The sequence below is a fragment of the Beta vulgaris genome, chromosome 2, assembly GCF_026745355.1.
Source record: "Beta vulgaris subsp. vulgaris cultivar EL10 chromosome 2, EL10.2, whole genome shotgun sequence".
NCBI classification, from domain to species: Eukaryota; Viridiplantae; Streptophyta; class Magnoliopsida; order Caryophyllales; family Amaranthaceae; genus Beta; species Beta vulgaris.
In genome coordinates, this window is record NC_079203.1 from 40379294 (window position 1) to 40393676 (window position 14383).

The 14383-nt window shown below is 33.7% G+C and overlaps 1 protein-coding gene across 1 annotated transcript; it reads left to right on the forward strand.

Annotated features, from left to right (window-relative positions):
• The first annotated feature begins 887 nt into the window (after positions 1-887).
• Positions 888-5200, forward strand: LOC130590514 (trihydrophobin-like). Its single transcript, XM_057392989.1, has 4 exons — positions 888-899; positions 3863-4331; positions 4485-4649; positions 4885-5200. The coding sequence occupies exons 1-4, from the start codon at positions 888-890 to the stop codon at positions 4923-4925; spliced, it is 687 nt and encodes a 228-aa protein (XP_057248972.1). The 3' UTR covers positions 4926-5200.
• Positions 5201-14383: the final 9183 nt, after the last annotated feature.

Genomic DNA, 14383 nt, shown 5'->3' on the forward strand with positions numbered 1-14383 from the left:
AGATATAATAACCATTGTGAAATACCTTGCTTGTCGATCATTTAAAGTAATATTTAATTACGACCTTCATATATATTCTTGACGAAGCTTGTGAAACACTAAAGAATACAATGATTTTTAATTTGTGGATTATACATTGTAAGTTAGGTGAGTGAGAAAACAAAAAAAATGAAAAACGCTAGAAAGAAGGTTTAAAACAAAGTTTGAATTATACACCTCTTTTTTTGGAAGTTCCATTAATAGAAATTCGCTTTACAAACATTATGCACAAGAAAGATCATATATCGAAAGAGGTAGGATAAGGTCATAAGTATGTTTGCTCTTATCACAGAAAAATATTCTAGACCAACAACTGTTTATGTTTTGGTCTGACCGAAAAACAACATTTAAAATCTTGGATCTAATTAGGGCCATAATAAGTAGGTTCGCCCTCATGCCTCCAAAATCTCAAAAACAGTGTTGAGATTACCTAGGCGTTTTTGGATACCAAGTGTTATGAAAGCTAGCAAAATTATGAATTGGGTAAGTACCCCATTGGAAATTTGCTCATCATCTTTGAGCAAAGAGTAAATGTCCTTCAAATCGCATCGTTCTAGATTCATCCTATAAAACAAACGACTCAATTGATCTGAATTATTGGTACAGTTAAACTCTTCCAAATTAAAAGGACCAATAAGTGCAAATATATAGTCTCAAGTCTTAACACTATAATAATCACTTACCTGCTTGATCTTAAAAAAAATTGTACAGCCTGTGCTTTATCAGACCCGTCATGTTCAACATACTTTTTCTGGAACTCATCCAAATAGTCTATCATGTCTTTATAGGCTTCTGTTCTTTTAATGCTGCTTTTATATTTGTCAATAAGATCAAACCTGAAGAACAAAATGTCGATCTTAGTATGGTATTATATACATACATATATATATATATATATATATATATACATATATATATATATATATACATATATATTAATATACATATATATATATATACATATATATATATATATACATATATATATATATATATAATATATATATATATATACATACATATATATATATATACATCATATATATATATATATACATAATAAAATATTTAAATATATAAATAATACAAATATATATACATATATATATATATATATATATATATATATATCTCTATTATATAAGCCAAGGGAGGAGGTGTGGTGTCCTCTTTTGAAGTGACTAAAATAGCCGTGATGATCTAATTAATGGGAATGAAAAAAATTACAAAAGCAAATCATTTAAAAATTCTCATTCCAACTATCCATTTAAAACAAGTTTAAAATGGTATTTGCATCAAATACTTCAATCAAAAATTAAATGGACAAAATATTTATACCTTATAAAAAAGATGGCATACATAACGTGCGAATTTTTTCCTTGAATAATGCAAAAGTGGGTTTTAATTCCCAAAATATGCCCAAAAAGATAAAAATTTTCTGCGTACTGTTCACGTAGGACGGCACGCGAGAATTTTTTTTTTTATTTTTTTTGCCCACCAAAACCGCTACTCACAGTAGCGGTTTATTTTAAAATGAATCGCTACTTTAAGTAGCGGTTTATAAACATAAAACGCTATCTCAAGTAGCGGTTTATATATATAAACCGCTATTCTGAGTAGCGGTTTTCCTTGGCAAAATATTGCAAGCACATATCAAACTCTGGAGTTAGGGATTTAAGTAAACCGCTACTTGATTAATGAACAACTACTTGAAGTAGCGGTTTACAAAACAAAACAAAACAAAAAATATTTTTTTTTGTAAACCGCTACTTCAATTAGCGGTTTTACTTAAGTAGAAAAAAAAAAATTTATCGCGTGCTATCCTACGTGGACGGTACGCAGGGAATTTTTATTTTTTTGGGAATATTTTGGGAATTAAAACCCACTTTTGCATTATTCAAGGAAAAAATTCCAGAACGTGCACATGAAAAGTCTGAACATTCACTACCTTTGATACTCTTTAATTCAGTTAAACCAACTCATTATTTTTGTTCTTTCTGTTCAATATTCATTCACAAAAAATTAATTTTAACAATCACTCACAACCTTTTTAATTTTTTACATTAGCGAATCAATATATCTAAATTCATCTAACTGTTGAATTTTTCACATTTAAGTTTAATCATAAATAAAATACGAATGGAGTATCTAATGAAATAACAAATTTTGAAATTAACGCACGCATCGCGTGCATATGAAGGCTAGTATATATATAAGGGAAGGGGGGAGCAATGGTGTCCTCTTTTGAAACGCCTATTTTGCCCCCCTTCCTTTTCTGAATCACTAAAGGAATGTCAATCAAAATCGGCACTCAAAGAAAACTACCGAAAATAAATTTACAACACTCACTCATAAATCACTTAAAAGAAGAAACTTTACGATTCACCCATACAATTGAGAAAATCACGTTATAAAAATCATGCAAATCACTCAAATAATCAGGAAACTTTATTAAAACTTAAAATACATACAAACTAAAACTAGCTAATAACCTAGAACGTCAATACATACAAAAACATTTACAAAAATTTACTTACAAATCACTATTCTCAATTAATGGTGGGTCATGATAAAAAATAGAGGTGTATTTGTAGTGAAATCAAAATTTAGAATTTAGACAAGGAAAAAAATTATTTACTTTTTTTTATAGTGTTTCCTATATATAATGAAACTTTTACATATATTTGGACCTATTTTTTTATATTATATAATAGCGATTAATTATCAAGGTAAAAAGATTTATGTAAAATTGTCATTCAAGAATTAAAGTACAACATATCTCTATTATATAAGGGAAGAGGGGAGCTATGGTGTCCCCGAATGAAGAGACTATGTTACCTCCTTCCTATTCTAAATTACAAATTCACTTACAAATCAAAGGAGGCTTCAACCAAAAATATCAAAAGTATAATATCACTACCAAGTTAACTAAAATCATAAAATTGCATAATTTACGTTATGTAAATCACTAAAATGAGGAAACTTTACAAAAAGTTAAAAATTCACTTACAAACTACAACCTATGAAACAATTGACTTGAAATCAAAGTGTCTACTTTCTTTACACTTTATGAAGTACTGTACTTAATTCAAAAATCAACTAGAAAATTATAATATTAGAAATCATAAATAAATTCATTAAAATTTCTATTTTGTTCATAGAATCTAACTTTGAAAAGTAAAAAAAACAAAACAAAACAAAACAAAAAGAATGGCGAGAGACTTAAGTGACAGAAACTAAACCAATCAAATTTTGCAACTAAAAACAATTATATTTCATATGTCTAATGTTCAAATTTTGACTTTTATGTAGAAGAAAATCGAGTTTCTGTTTCGAAAAAAATTCAAGCACGCATCGCGTGCAAAAAATTCTAGTATATATAGGGGCAAGATCACATGAGAATGCTTCTTACATGAGAAATGAGAATGAATCTCAACCACACGATTAGATTAGAGTTACAACACTTGTTCATTAAAGTTATACCCAGGTAAAAAAATTTAGAGCCAAAAAAAAAAGTTTGAATTTTGAATTTTTGTTTCTAATATACTTTTTTTTGGAGTTACATCACTTTTTCATTAGAGTTACATCACTTATTCATAAGAGTTATATTGGATAATATTATATGTAAAGGGATAATATTATATTGTAAAGGGTAGAAAGGTACTTTCATAGTTATAGGTCTGTATTATAAACACTATATATATTGAATGCCAGGTTAACCTACAACAGGTTAACACATTATTTTCCCACACTTGTACATGGTATCAGAGCCCAGGATTTCCTTAAGAATTTTTTTTTCCTCATTTTTTTTTCCACGTGAGAGACTTCAATTTTATTTTTTTTTCCTCACCTTTTTCCACGTGAGAGAATTCTCATTATTTTTTTTTACCCTTCTCTTTCACGTCTTCTTTCTTCTTGGGCATGGATTACCCCACACAAACTTCCGCTGCCACTGCTGCCATGTCGCAGCCCCCCTTTCCCAATAACTTTTGATGATTTGCGTCCCAAGTTACTACTGCATGAACAAAGATTGAAATCTTCTAAGGATGCATCTGATCCCTCCTCCCATCATGCCTTACTTGCCGTTAAATCTACTAGTACTGGTTCACCTTCCTCCTCCCAGAATAATTCTGGAGGGAGAAATCGGGGCAGGAATAACAGAAACAGAGGTGGTAATAATACTCGTGGGGGCAACAATGCTCGGAATAATAATGGTTGGCATGGTGGACACAATAATAATCGTGGCTCTGGAGGAAACAATAACAACAATGGTAATCGGGGACGCTCAAATGGTATAAGTAAATTTTCTAACTTGTCATCCTATAGTATGCCTTGCCTAGATTATATTGTTAATAATTTGTCGTCTGCAGGGAGTAATTCATCAAACAGTAACAATGTTATCTCTACCCCTACTTCCGATACATGTGGTTTGTGTTGGTTTCCAGGTCACCAAGCTGCTTATTGTCCCCAGCGTTTCAATCATAACTTTGTTCCCTCCTCCTCAGAAAGTGTCACTCGAGCCTTAGCTGCACTGTCTGTTGGTGGTGAATCTAATGACTCAGTCTGGTACCCGGATTTGGGAGCTGCATCCCACATGACTCCTCAGGATGGTACGTTCTCTATTAAACTCCTTATACTGGGTCTAGTTCTGTTGTAGTTGGTAATGGTACCTTACTCCTAATTAAAAGTACTGGAAATTTAACTTTAAACACCGCAAGTCATCCCCTCCGTTTAACATCTGTCTGTCATGTCCCTAATTTAAAACATAATTTATTATCAGTTAACAAGTTGTGTCATGAAAATGATTGTGTGGTGAGTTTTGATAAAAATTCTGTTTATGTCAAGGACCAGATAACGGGGGAAGTTCTGCTTCAGGGAACCAGTAAACAAGGTGTCTACCCTCTTCAGCCTAGCATTGTCCCTCCTGAGCCTTCAGTTCCTGCTTTCCTAGCCACTAAGGAGTCGGGTGCCATGTGGCATGCTCGTCTGGGTCATACATCTTCTAGCATTATAGGAAATTTATGTTCAAATAAATACATCACATGTACTTCTAAATTTCATGATGATTATGTAGGATGTAAGTTAGGGAAAATACATCGTTTACCTTTTGATTCTGTTGAACATATTTCTACATATCCATTAGATAAAATTCATAGTGATCTTTGGCAATCTCCTGTTTTGTCAAATCAATTATTTCGATATTATGTTGTGTTTGTTGATGATTTTTCGCGCTATTCCTGGATATATCCTTTACGTCGAAAATCGGAAGCTTATTCAAAATTTCTTATGTTTCAAAAGATGGTTGAAAATCTTTTTAATTGCAAAATTAAAATATTTCAAAGTGATGGAGGAAGGGAATTTGACAATTCTCCTCTTCTACAACATTTTTCTGACAATGGTATTATTTTTCAAAAATCTTGCCCCCATACTCCAGCTCAAAACGGTGTTGCAGAACGCAAACATCATCATATCATTGAAATGGCTCGTACTATGATTATTCATTCTGACTTTCCTGCGGAATTTTGGGTTGATGCATCATATACTGCCACTTACACTATCAATAGATTACCCAGCTCGGTTTTAGGGGGTGTTTCACCTTTTGAAAAATTATTTCATCGTCCTCCTTACTATCAATTTTTGAAAACATTTGGATGTGAATGCTTTCCTTTGTTCCTGAACTCTCAAAATCACAAACTGCAACCTAAATCTAAAACTTGTGTTTTTATTGGATATGCATAGGGGTGAAAGTTATTCGGATAAAATCCAAAATCCAATCGAATCCAATCCGAATTAGTAATTCGGATCGGATTCAAAATGTGTTCGGATTGGATTCGGATTACAAATTTTTGAAAATTTGGATTTTCGGATCGGATTGGATTGAGGGTAATTGGATCCAAAAATTCAATATAACCAAATAGTAATATGCCTTGTATTATGCATCTTGATTGGGCTTAAGTGCTTAACTAATTTTTTTCTAAAAAGAAGCATAGTCCATAGCCTAGTAGGGGTAGCACTTCCACCCTTCCCCTAGAACCCTAACAACACTTAATTCCTCATTTCCTAAATCTACTAGGTTGCCGTTGTGCTTGATTTATTTCATCGAGAAACTAGAATTTTAAAAAAATCGGATTTTCGGATCGGATCCAATTTAAAGTACGAGAATTCGGATTGGATTGGATCGAATTCAAACTCTAATTGGTTTGGATTCGGATTGGTAAATTAAAATCCAAATTTTGTTCGGATCGGATTGGATTAGGCCTTAATCCAAACCGTACACCGAACTTTCACCCCTAGATATGCATTGGAATATAAAGGGTATTGATGTTTTGATCCTACTACCAAGAAAGTCTACACTAGTCGTCATGTCTTGTTTCATGAACATAAATTCCCATATCGTGCTTTGATTGGTGCTCATTCATCTGTGCCTTATACCTCTCCCATGGTTCTGACTAGTGATTGGTCACCCACAAATGTCTCGAGTGTGTCTTCCGAGTCTCCTCTCTCCACTCGTGTGCTTTCGTCCGCTAGCCCGTCCCCCTACCCTCGTGTCTCGGCTGCTGGGCGCACGACCAGCTCTGCGCTTGCTGGCAGCAGCTATGCTGTGCCCGCTGGTCCGCTCTCCCTCCCAGTCAGCTCGTCAGTAACCCCGCCCAGCTCTGCTTGGCCTTCCCCTTCTCCTTCGGGTGCTGCCTTCGTCGGCCCCTCGCCCGCTGACTCGCCAGTGCGAGCTGGTCCAGCAGCCTCGCCAACTCGCACTCATGTGCTTTCTCCCCAGTCCGCCTCGTCTCCCCCCGACGATGGTCCTCCCTCGTCGTCTAGTCTCATACCTGCTCCATCCGCCTCGTCTGCCCATGACAATGTTCCTCCATCGTCGTCTTGTGTCACCCCTCCTCCCTCGTCTTCTGTTGTTAATCACCATCCCATGGTCACCCGGTTAAAAGTTGGTGTGTCTAAGCCTCGTGTCTTAATGAACTTAAACACTGAAATTGTCGAGTCTGAACCTACTAATTTTAAACAAGCTTCTAAAGACTCACGTTGGCGTCAAGCTATGTTAGATGAATATAATGCTTTGATTAAAAATGACACATGGGAGTTGGTACCTCGCGACTATGATAAGAATTTACTTGGTTGTAAGTGGGTCTACAAGATTAAATATCATTCTGATGGTTCTGTGGAGCGGTTCAAAGCCAGACTTGTTGTTTTTGGCAATCACCAGCAGACAGGTATTGATTACTTTGAAACCTTTAGTCGTGTTGTTAAACCTACTACTGTTCGCTTGGTTCTTACTATTGTTGTTTCTCTAAAATGGTCTATTCGTCAGTTAGATGTCAAAAATGCTTTTCTTCATGGTTTTCTTAATGAAGAGGTTTATATGCGTCAACCTCCTGGTTTTATTCATCCATCTAAACCTACTCATATTTGTCGTCTCAGAAAGTCCATTTATGGTTTAAAACAGGCACCTAGGGCCTGGTTCTCAAGGTTTAGCAACTTTCTTTTATCTATTGGTTTCAAGTGCAGCAGTTGTGACACTTCTATGTTCACTCTCAAATTTCGTGGTCATCTCATTATTCTCTTATTATATGTTGATGACATTGTCCTTACTGGTAGTAGTCCTCCTCTTGTTGCCCAATTCATCTCTGTCCTTTCTTCTCAATTTGCTATGAAGGATTTAGGGGATCTCCATTATTTCTTAGGTGTGCAGGTTGTGCGTACTCCCTCTGGTTTATTTTTGTCTCAACATAAGTATGTTTCTGATTTACTTCGTAAATTCCATCTGCATACTGTTAAACCAGTTACCACTCCTGTTGTCTCTAGAGTAACATTGTCTCTGCTTGATGGAGAACTTCTTGCTGATCCCACAGATTATCGAAGTATGGTTGGTGCATTGCCGTACTTAACTATGACTCGTCCTGATATTGCTTATGCTGTTAATATGGTGTCCCAGTTTATGCATGCTCCTCGTACTACTCACCTTCATGCTGTGAAAAGAATTTTCAGATATCTGCGGGGCACTTTGGATTATGGGTTGTATTTATACAGCAGTAGCTCTCCTACTATTATTATTGCCTATTCTGATGCAGATTGGGCAGGATGTCCTGACACACGGCGTTCTACTACTGGCTATGCTGTTTTTCTTGGGAAGAATTTAATTTCCTGGCGTTCTAAAAAGCAACCTACTGTCTCCAAATCCTCCACTGAAGCTGAATACAGGGCAGTTGCCTACACAGCTGCAGAAACTATTTGGCTCAAGCAACTTCTTGCTGACATTGGCCATTTTCTCCGTCGTCCTGTGATTGTCTATTGCGACAATGTCTCTGCTACTTATCTCACTGCTAATCCAGTTCATCATGATCGTAGCAAACATATCGATGTTGACTATCACTTTGTTCGAGAAATGGTTGCCAAGGGAGGTCTTATTGTTCGACATGTTCCTGCACAGTCTCAGGTTGCAGACATCTTTACTAAAGGCCTATCTACTGACTTGTTTACTAAACATCGTACCAATCTATCCGTTGTTTCACCCCGTAAAGCTTGAGGGGGTGTATTGGATAATATTATATGTAAAGGGATAATATTATATTGTAAACGGTAGAAAGGTACTTTCATAGTCATAGGTCTGTATTATAAACACTATATATATTAAATGTCAGGTTAACCTACAACAGGTTAACACATTATTTTCCCACACTTGTACAAGTTATAGCACGTAAATATTATTCTCATTTCTCATGTAAATATGCATTCTCATGTGAACTCACTTTTATATATATATATATATATATATATATATATATATATATATATATCACTTATACTTTGAAATTATATTCATTACCCATCATCAAAGTAAATGTTATCCTCTCTTAAGACAATCTTAAAACTCGCATTCTTCAACAGATCATTGACACTTTGCACTTGCTCCTCAGATATAACGATAGCATCATGATCATGAACCAAAAGCATACCAAGAATTTTCGCTAATACGGAATTTCTATCCAGGGGTTTATCATAAGTCGGAAGCTCTTTGAACATGATTTATAGAAGGGCAAATGCAAGTTGTTTTGGGTCATATGAGAGAATATGTGGCTCTTCACTACCCATGTTTCGGGGCGGTGAGTAACATGAGTTTCGAGGGGCACATGAGTTTCGGAGGGCTCCACCTGGGGATGAGTAACATGAGTTTCGGGGGGCTCCGCATGTCGTGTTCGTACTCTTTGAGCTTTTGTGGTTGCCCTTGGCACCCTTGTCTCATGGTATGCTCCACTTTGAGGTCTTTTTGTGGTTGCCTTTGGCACCCTTGTCTCATGGTATGCTCCACTTTGAGGTCTTGTTCTATGGGTTGTTTTTGTCGCAGCATTCATTGCATCATCATCACCAAAATCATTATTATTATCATAACCAAAATCATTATTATTATGATCCTCATACTCACGGTCTAGCACAATATCCACATCATGTTGAGGTGGATTGTTTGGCTGATCAGTAGTTGTGCGATCATCATATCCATGTTGAATCCGGTTACCAAATTGATCATTGACTGTTGGATTATGCTGAATTTGGTTACCAGATTGATCATTGACTGCTGGATTTTGCTGTGACTCAGATTCTTGTGTTTTCTTTCTCTTTGGTGTATCTTTCAACTTCACAATGTACAATGCGAATGTTTGCTTCTTTTTTCCACCCAACTCTAAGAAATAAAAAGAAAAAAAAATAATTAAGTACGGCCGAACAAAGAAAAATTAGGAAATTAATAAAGAACAACTCGTAGAATATATATCGATCTTATTGAAGTAAAAACTTATATTTTCTAACTATGCATAACAAATAGGGAGATATTCCCATGAACGACAACAATAGATGAATGAACTGATGTGTCTTTTTTGTAACATTAAAAATTTGTTTGATTGACATGCACCAACAAACTTAAGTAGAGCATAGAGATATAATAACCATTGTGAAATACCTTGCTTGTCGATCATTTAAAGTAATATTTAATTACGACCTTCATATATATTCTTGATGAAGCTTGTGAAACACTAAAGAATAAAATGATTTTTAATTTGTGGATTGTACATTGTAAGTTAGGTGAGTGAGAAAACAAAAAAAATGAAAAACGCTAGAAAGAAGGTTTAAACCAAAGTTTGAATTATACACCTCTTTTATTGGAAGTTCCATTAATAGAAATTCGCTTTACAAACATTATGCACAAGAAAGCTCATATATCGAAAGAGGTAGGATAAGGTCATAAGTATGTTTGCTCTTATCACAGAAAAATATTCTAGACCAAACAACTGTTTATTTTTTGGTCTGGACCGAAAAATCAAACATTTAAAATCTTGGATCTAATTAGAGCCATTATAAGTAGGTTCGCCCTCATGCCTCCAAAATCTCAGAAACAGTGTTGAGATTACCTTGGCGTTTTTGGATACCAAGTGTTATGAACATCTGATTGAATGCGTCAACATATCGCTCCTTTTCTTCTCTAGTAAGGTGTTTGTGTTTTCTATTGAATAGCTTGAGTTTTTGAGCAAGTTCTTCGTTCTTCTTTTTGCTGTAATTTGTTTTACATCGCACCGAACAATCTTCTCTCTACTGTTTTTTTAAGTGAACAACCACATTTCACTATATTGAGAATTATGTAAGCAAGCTAATAACAGTATAAGAACGATGGTGATGGTGAATATGAGAAGATGGTGATGATCGGTGAATTTAAGGCATGTTCTCCTCAACTTATCTTCAGTTCAATTTAGTTAAGTTTAGGTCAACTCAGTTCAATTCAGTTCAGTTTAGTTCAGTTTAGTTCAATTCAGCTTAGCTCCATTCTTGTATAACCATTTTGTTAAACATTATTATTATGTTGGTCTAATTTATTTTACTAATTACTCTTATTATTATCATTATTTATTTTTATATCATTATTATTAAGTATTCTTTTTTTTTTTATTATTATTCTTATTATTTCTATATATTATTTTGTTTATTATAGCTTTACTCATTATTATTAGGAGGAACATGGTTTAGGTCAAAAGCACAAATAAACCCATTTTTTTTTTACCCATAAACCATTCAAATCGCGTCAAAATGGTTTATGATTCAATTTTGCACGGTCTGACTTAATCATTATTTTTATTACTAAATATTATTAAATCTAATTATTAAAATAGTAATATTAATTTACTTCTTAGATATTATTGTTATTATATAATCATCATCAAGTATTAATATAATAATTTTAAATAATTATAATTAATTATTATTTTAATTATTATTAATTTATGATTATTAATATTGTTTATTTTTAACTATCATTTAAAAATATCCAAAATTCTATTATTATTCATTATTATTACATATCATTATAATAATTATTTAATATTTATATTATTATTGTTTAAATATTATTTAAATATTTGTTACATTCAATTTAATTCAATTCAGTTTAATCCAATTTAATTTAGTTTAGTTCAGTTTATTTCAATTCGGTTAAGTTCAGTTTAGCTCAGCTCAGTTCATTTTAGTTCAGTTTAGTTGTTTTATACCGAAAAGTACAGGCCCATAGAAGGTGGTGAATATGAGAAGATGGTGTGATGATTTATCTTGGCATATATATAACTTAACGTTCATAAAATCTTGACATATAAAATCTGGTGAATATACAATATAATAAAATCTTAACGTTTATAAAATTTTGGCATATATACAGAAACTTAACGTTCATAAAATCATAGGCATATATTTTTGGGTGAATAACATAACAACGTTTATTAGAGAGAAAAATCTTGGCATATATTTTTGAATTAGTGTTCAAAATTTTTTATGCTATTTTTGAATTAGCCGGGTGTACACTCTAATTTCCGCCTAATTCCCATCTATAGAAAACCATCTCATGCATGCCTTTCAACTTTCACCATTCTAATTGGATCGAATACTCCCTTTTGACTATAATTTGGAAAATTAGTAAATTAAGGGTTAGAGCTTATATGTTTTGGCTCACAAGCTTTTCTTTTATAATGGGTTTGCATCTTTTTTTTGGGTAATTTATGGCTGAAAATTTCGGTAATGTTGTTCAAATCTTTGATGTAAATTTTAGTTTTTACGTTTGAAAAATGCAATTATAAATTGATCCTTTACTTTGTTTTGAATTACATGCTTGAATTCGTTTATTCTACTTTTGGCCTTATTTGTTTAATTTTATTGCTTTTTATAATGAGTTTTTCCAAAACGCTACTCAAAATTTGAGTTTTTGGATTGCTCTTTGTTAATGTCAAGTTCGAATTTTGGGTTGTTGAAACATATGTGATTTCTTGGTTTGGAAGTAGGATCAGTACATCGTTTCCGACAAACCGTCAGTTGGGATCTTCAATGATAAGGCTTCCAAGGTATCCTTTGTACGCTTTTATTTCTGAACTTCTATACATCGCCCCACAATTACTTAAAATCGCCCAAAAAAAAATGAAATTACACTTATAACCTTTTCTTTTTTTCCCTTAAATCACCACCATCCCCTCATGTCAAGCTACCACCACCACTCACCTCCTGCCAGGTTGCCACCACCACCCACCTCCTGCCAAGCTGCCACCACCACAATCTGCCTCCACCACCGCTGCTTTGGCCGCGCAAATGCAGGCGAAATTTTTTTATGCCATGGGCGAACGTCCGCGGTGGACGTTCCACCCATGGCCCGAACGTCCAGGCCAAACGTTCGGTCCATGGGTGGAACGTCCACCACGGACGATCGCCCATGGCATAAAAAAATTTCACCTGCCTGTTCTCCCCCAACAATGGCTGCTATCTATGGTGTTTGTATTTGGTTTATACTTTATAGCTTGTTTATCATTGGGAATACGTGGGAAAGAAGGGGTGAAAGAAGTTTTGATTATCTCAAGATTTATGCTCCAAGTTTAGTCATGATAGATGGTTGCCCAAGGCTATGATAATGAATCTACATGTGAGTTTATCTACAGCACACTAATTTCCAAAAGAAGGGTGAATACTTTATTACCCATGATAAACAAGCTTGAGAATTTAATAGAAAGGGAGATATATGCCATCTTCGAGCCATGAATATCAAGTCACCTATTTGCATAAACAAATTCTTTTGCTGATTAGGAGGAATTTTCACCTTACAGAGCATGGTAATAATTTTTGTCTTTTAAAATGCTGTTGTTGGTGGATCTGTTGTTCTTGTTGGTGGATCTGTTGTTGTTGTTGTTGTTGTTGTTTGGGTAGGTGGTGGTGGTGGAGGGGGTGGGTGGTGTGGAAAGGAGAAAAGGGTAAAATGGTCTATAAAATAAATTTTGGGCGATTTTAAGTAATTTTGGGGGCGATGTTTAACAATGCTCTTTTATTTTCCTACTTTTATTCGCAATCATTTCATTCTCTCTATTTGGTTTTGTATCTTCAAGTTACTCTTGTTTTCCAGCACTCCTGCATTAGAAGTTGCTATTATGGGTGTTTAAAGTGTAATTTTTTTCTTTTTAAATTATAGGTTAATTGATTTGGTGCACTATAGGAATTGTCATTGGCTGATAAATCTTCGCAATTTGAGGTATACTTCCTTACACCTCTTTTGATTATATCGTCCTTTTTCCCTAATTTGGTAATGTGCTAAATTTAACTTGATACTTGTAATAGTTGTGAGTTCCAATAAGAAAAATGTTGTATAGTATTTAATCCTAATACAATTCTAATATTACTTTAATCATGATGACAAAGTGTTATTGGAAGATATACTATACTAATGAAACAGCTAGGTTGCTATAAAAGATACAAGCTGCATATGCACGCGATGCGTGCGTCGACAATCTAATGTAGTTGTATACAAATGGACATGTCTTTTTTTATCTAAAATTATTTTGATAGTAATGTTAATTATTGAGGTTTTTTTTGTAGATGTTATTATCTTTTTAAATTAAAGGTGAATGATTTTTAACTGTTCAATACCGTCACTGTAAAAGTTGGTCGATAATTTAATCATTTTCTTTTCAGCGACTTTAGTGTAGTTCTTTAACAATTATAAATGTTAGTAAACCATATTGTTTGAACTTTGTAAATATGAAATATTATGTTATCGCAATATATTGCTTTTTTTGGTTAAAGATTCTAATTGATTTCGTGAATTGATTGTGTCAATCTAGTTTTTCAAGTTATAAATGGTATTACATATTCCATTTTTGACCTACTCATATGGCAAGTTTCATTATTGATTCTCATTTTTCAATTTTTTATTAAGAGAAAATTATTATTTTAAATTATTTAGGGTATTTCAATCACTTCAAAAGAGGAAATCGCACCTCCTCCCTTGGCTTATATAATAGAGATTATTATATACAATGATATTTGG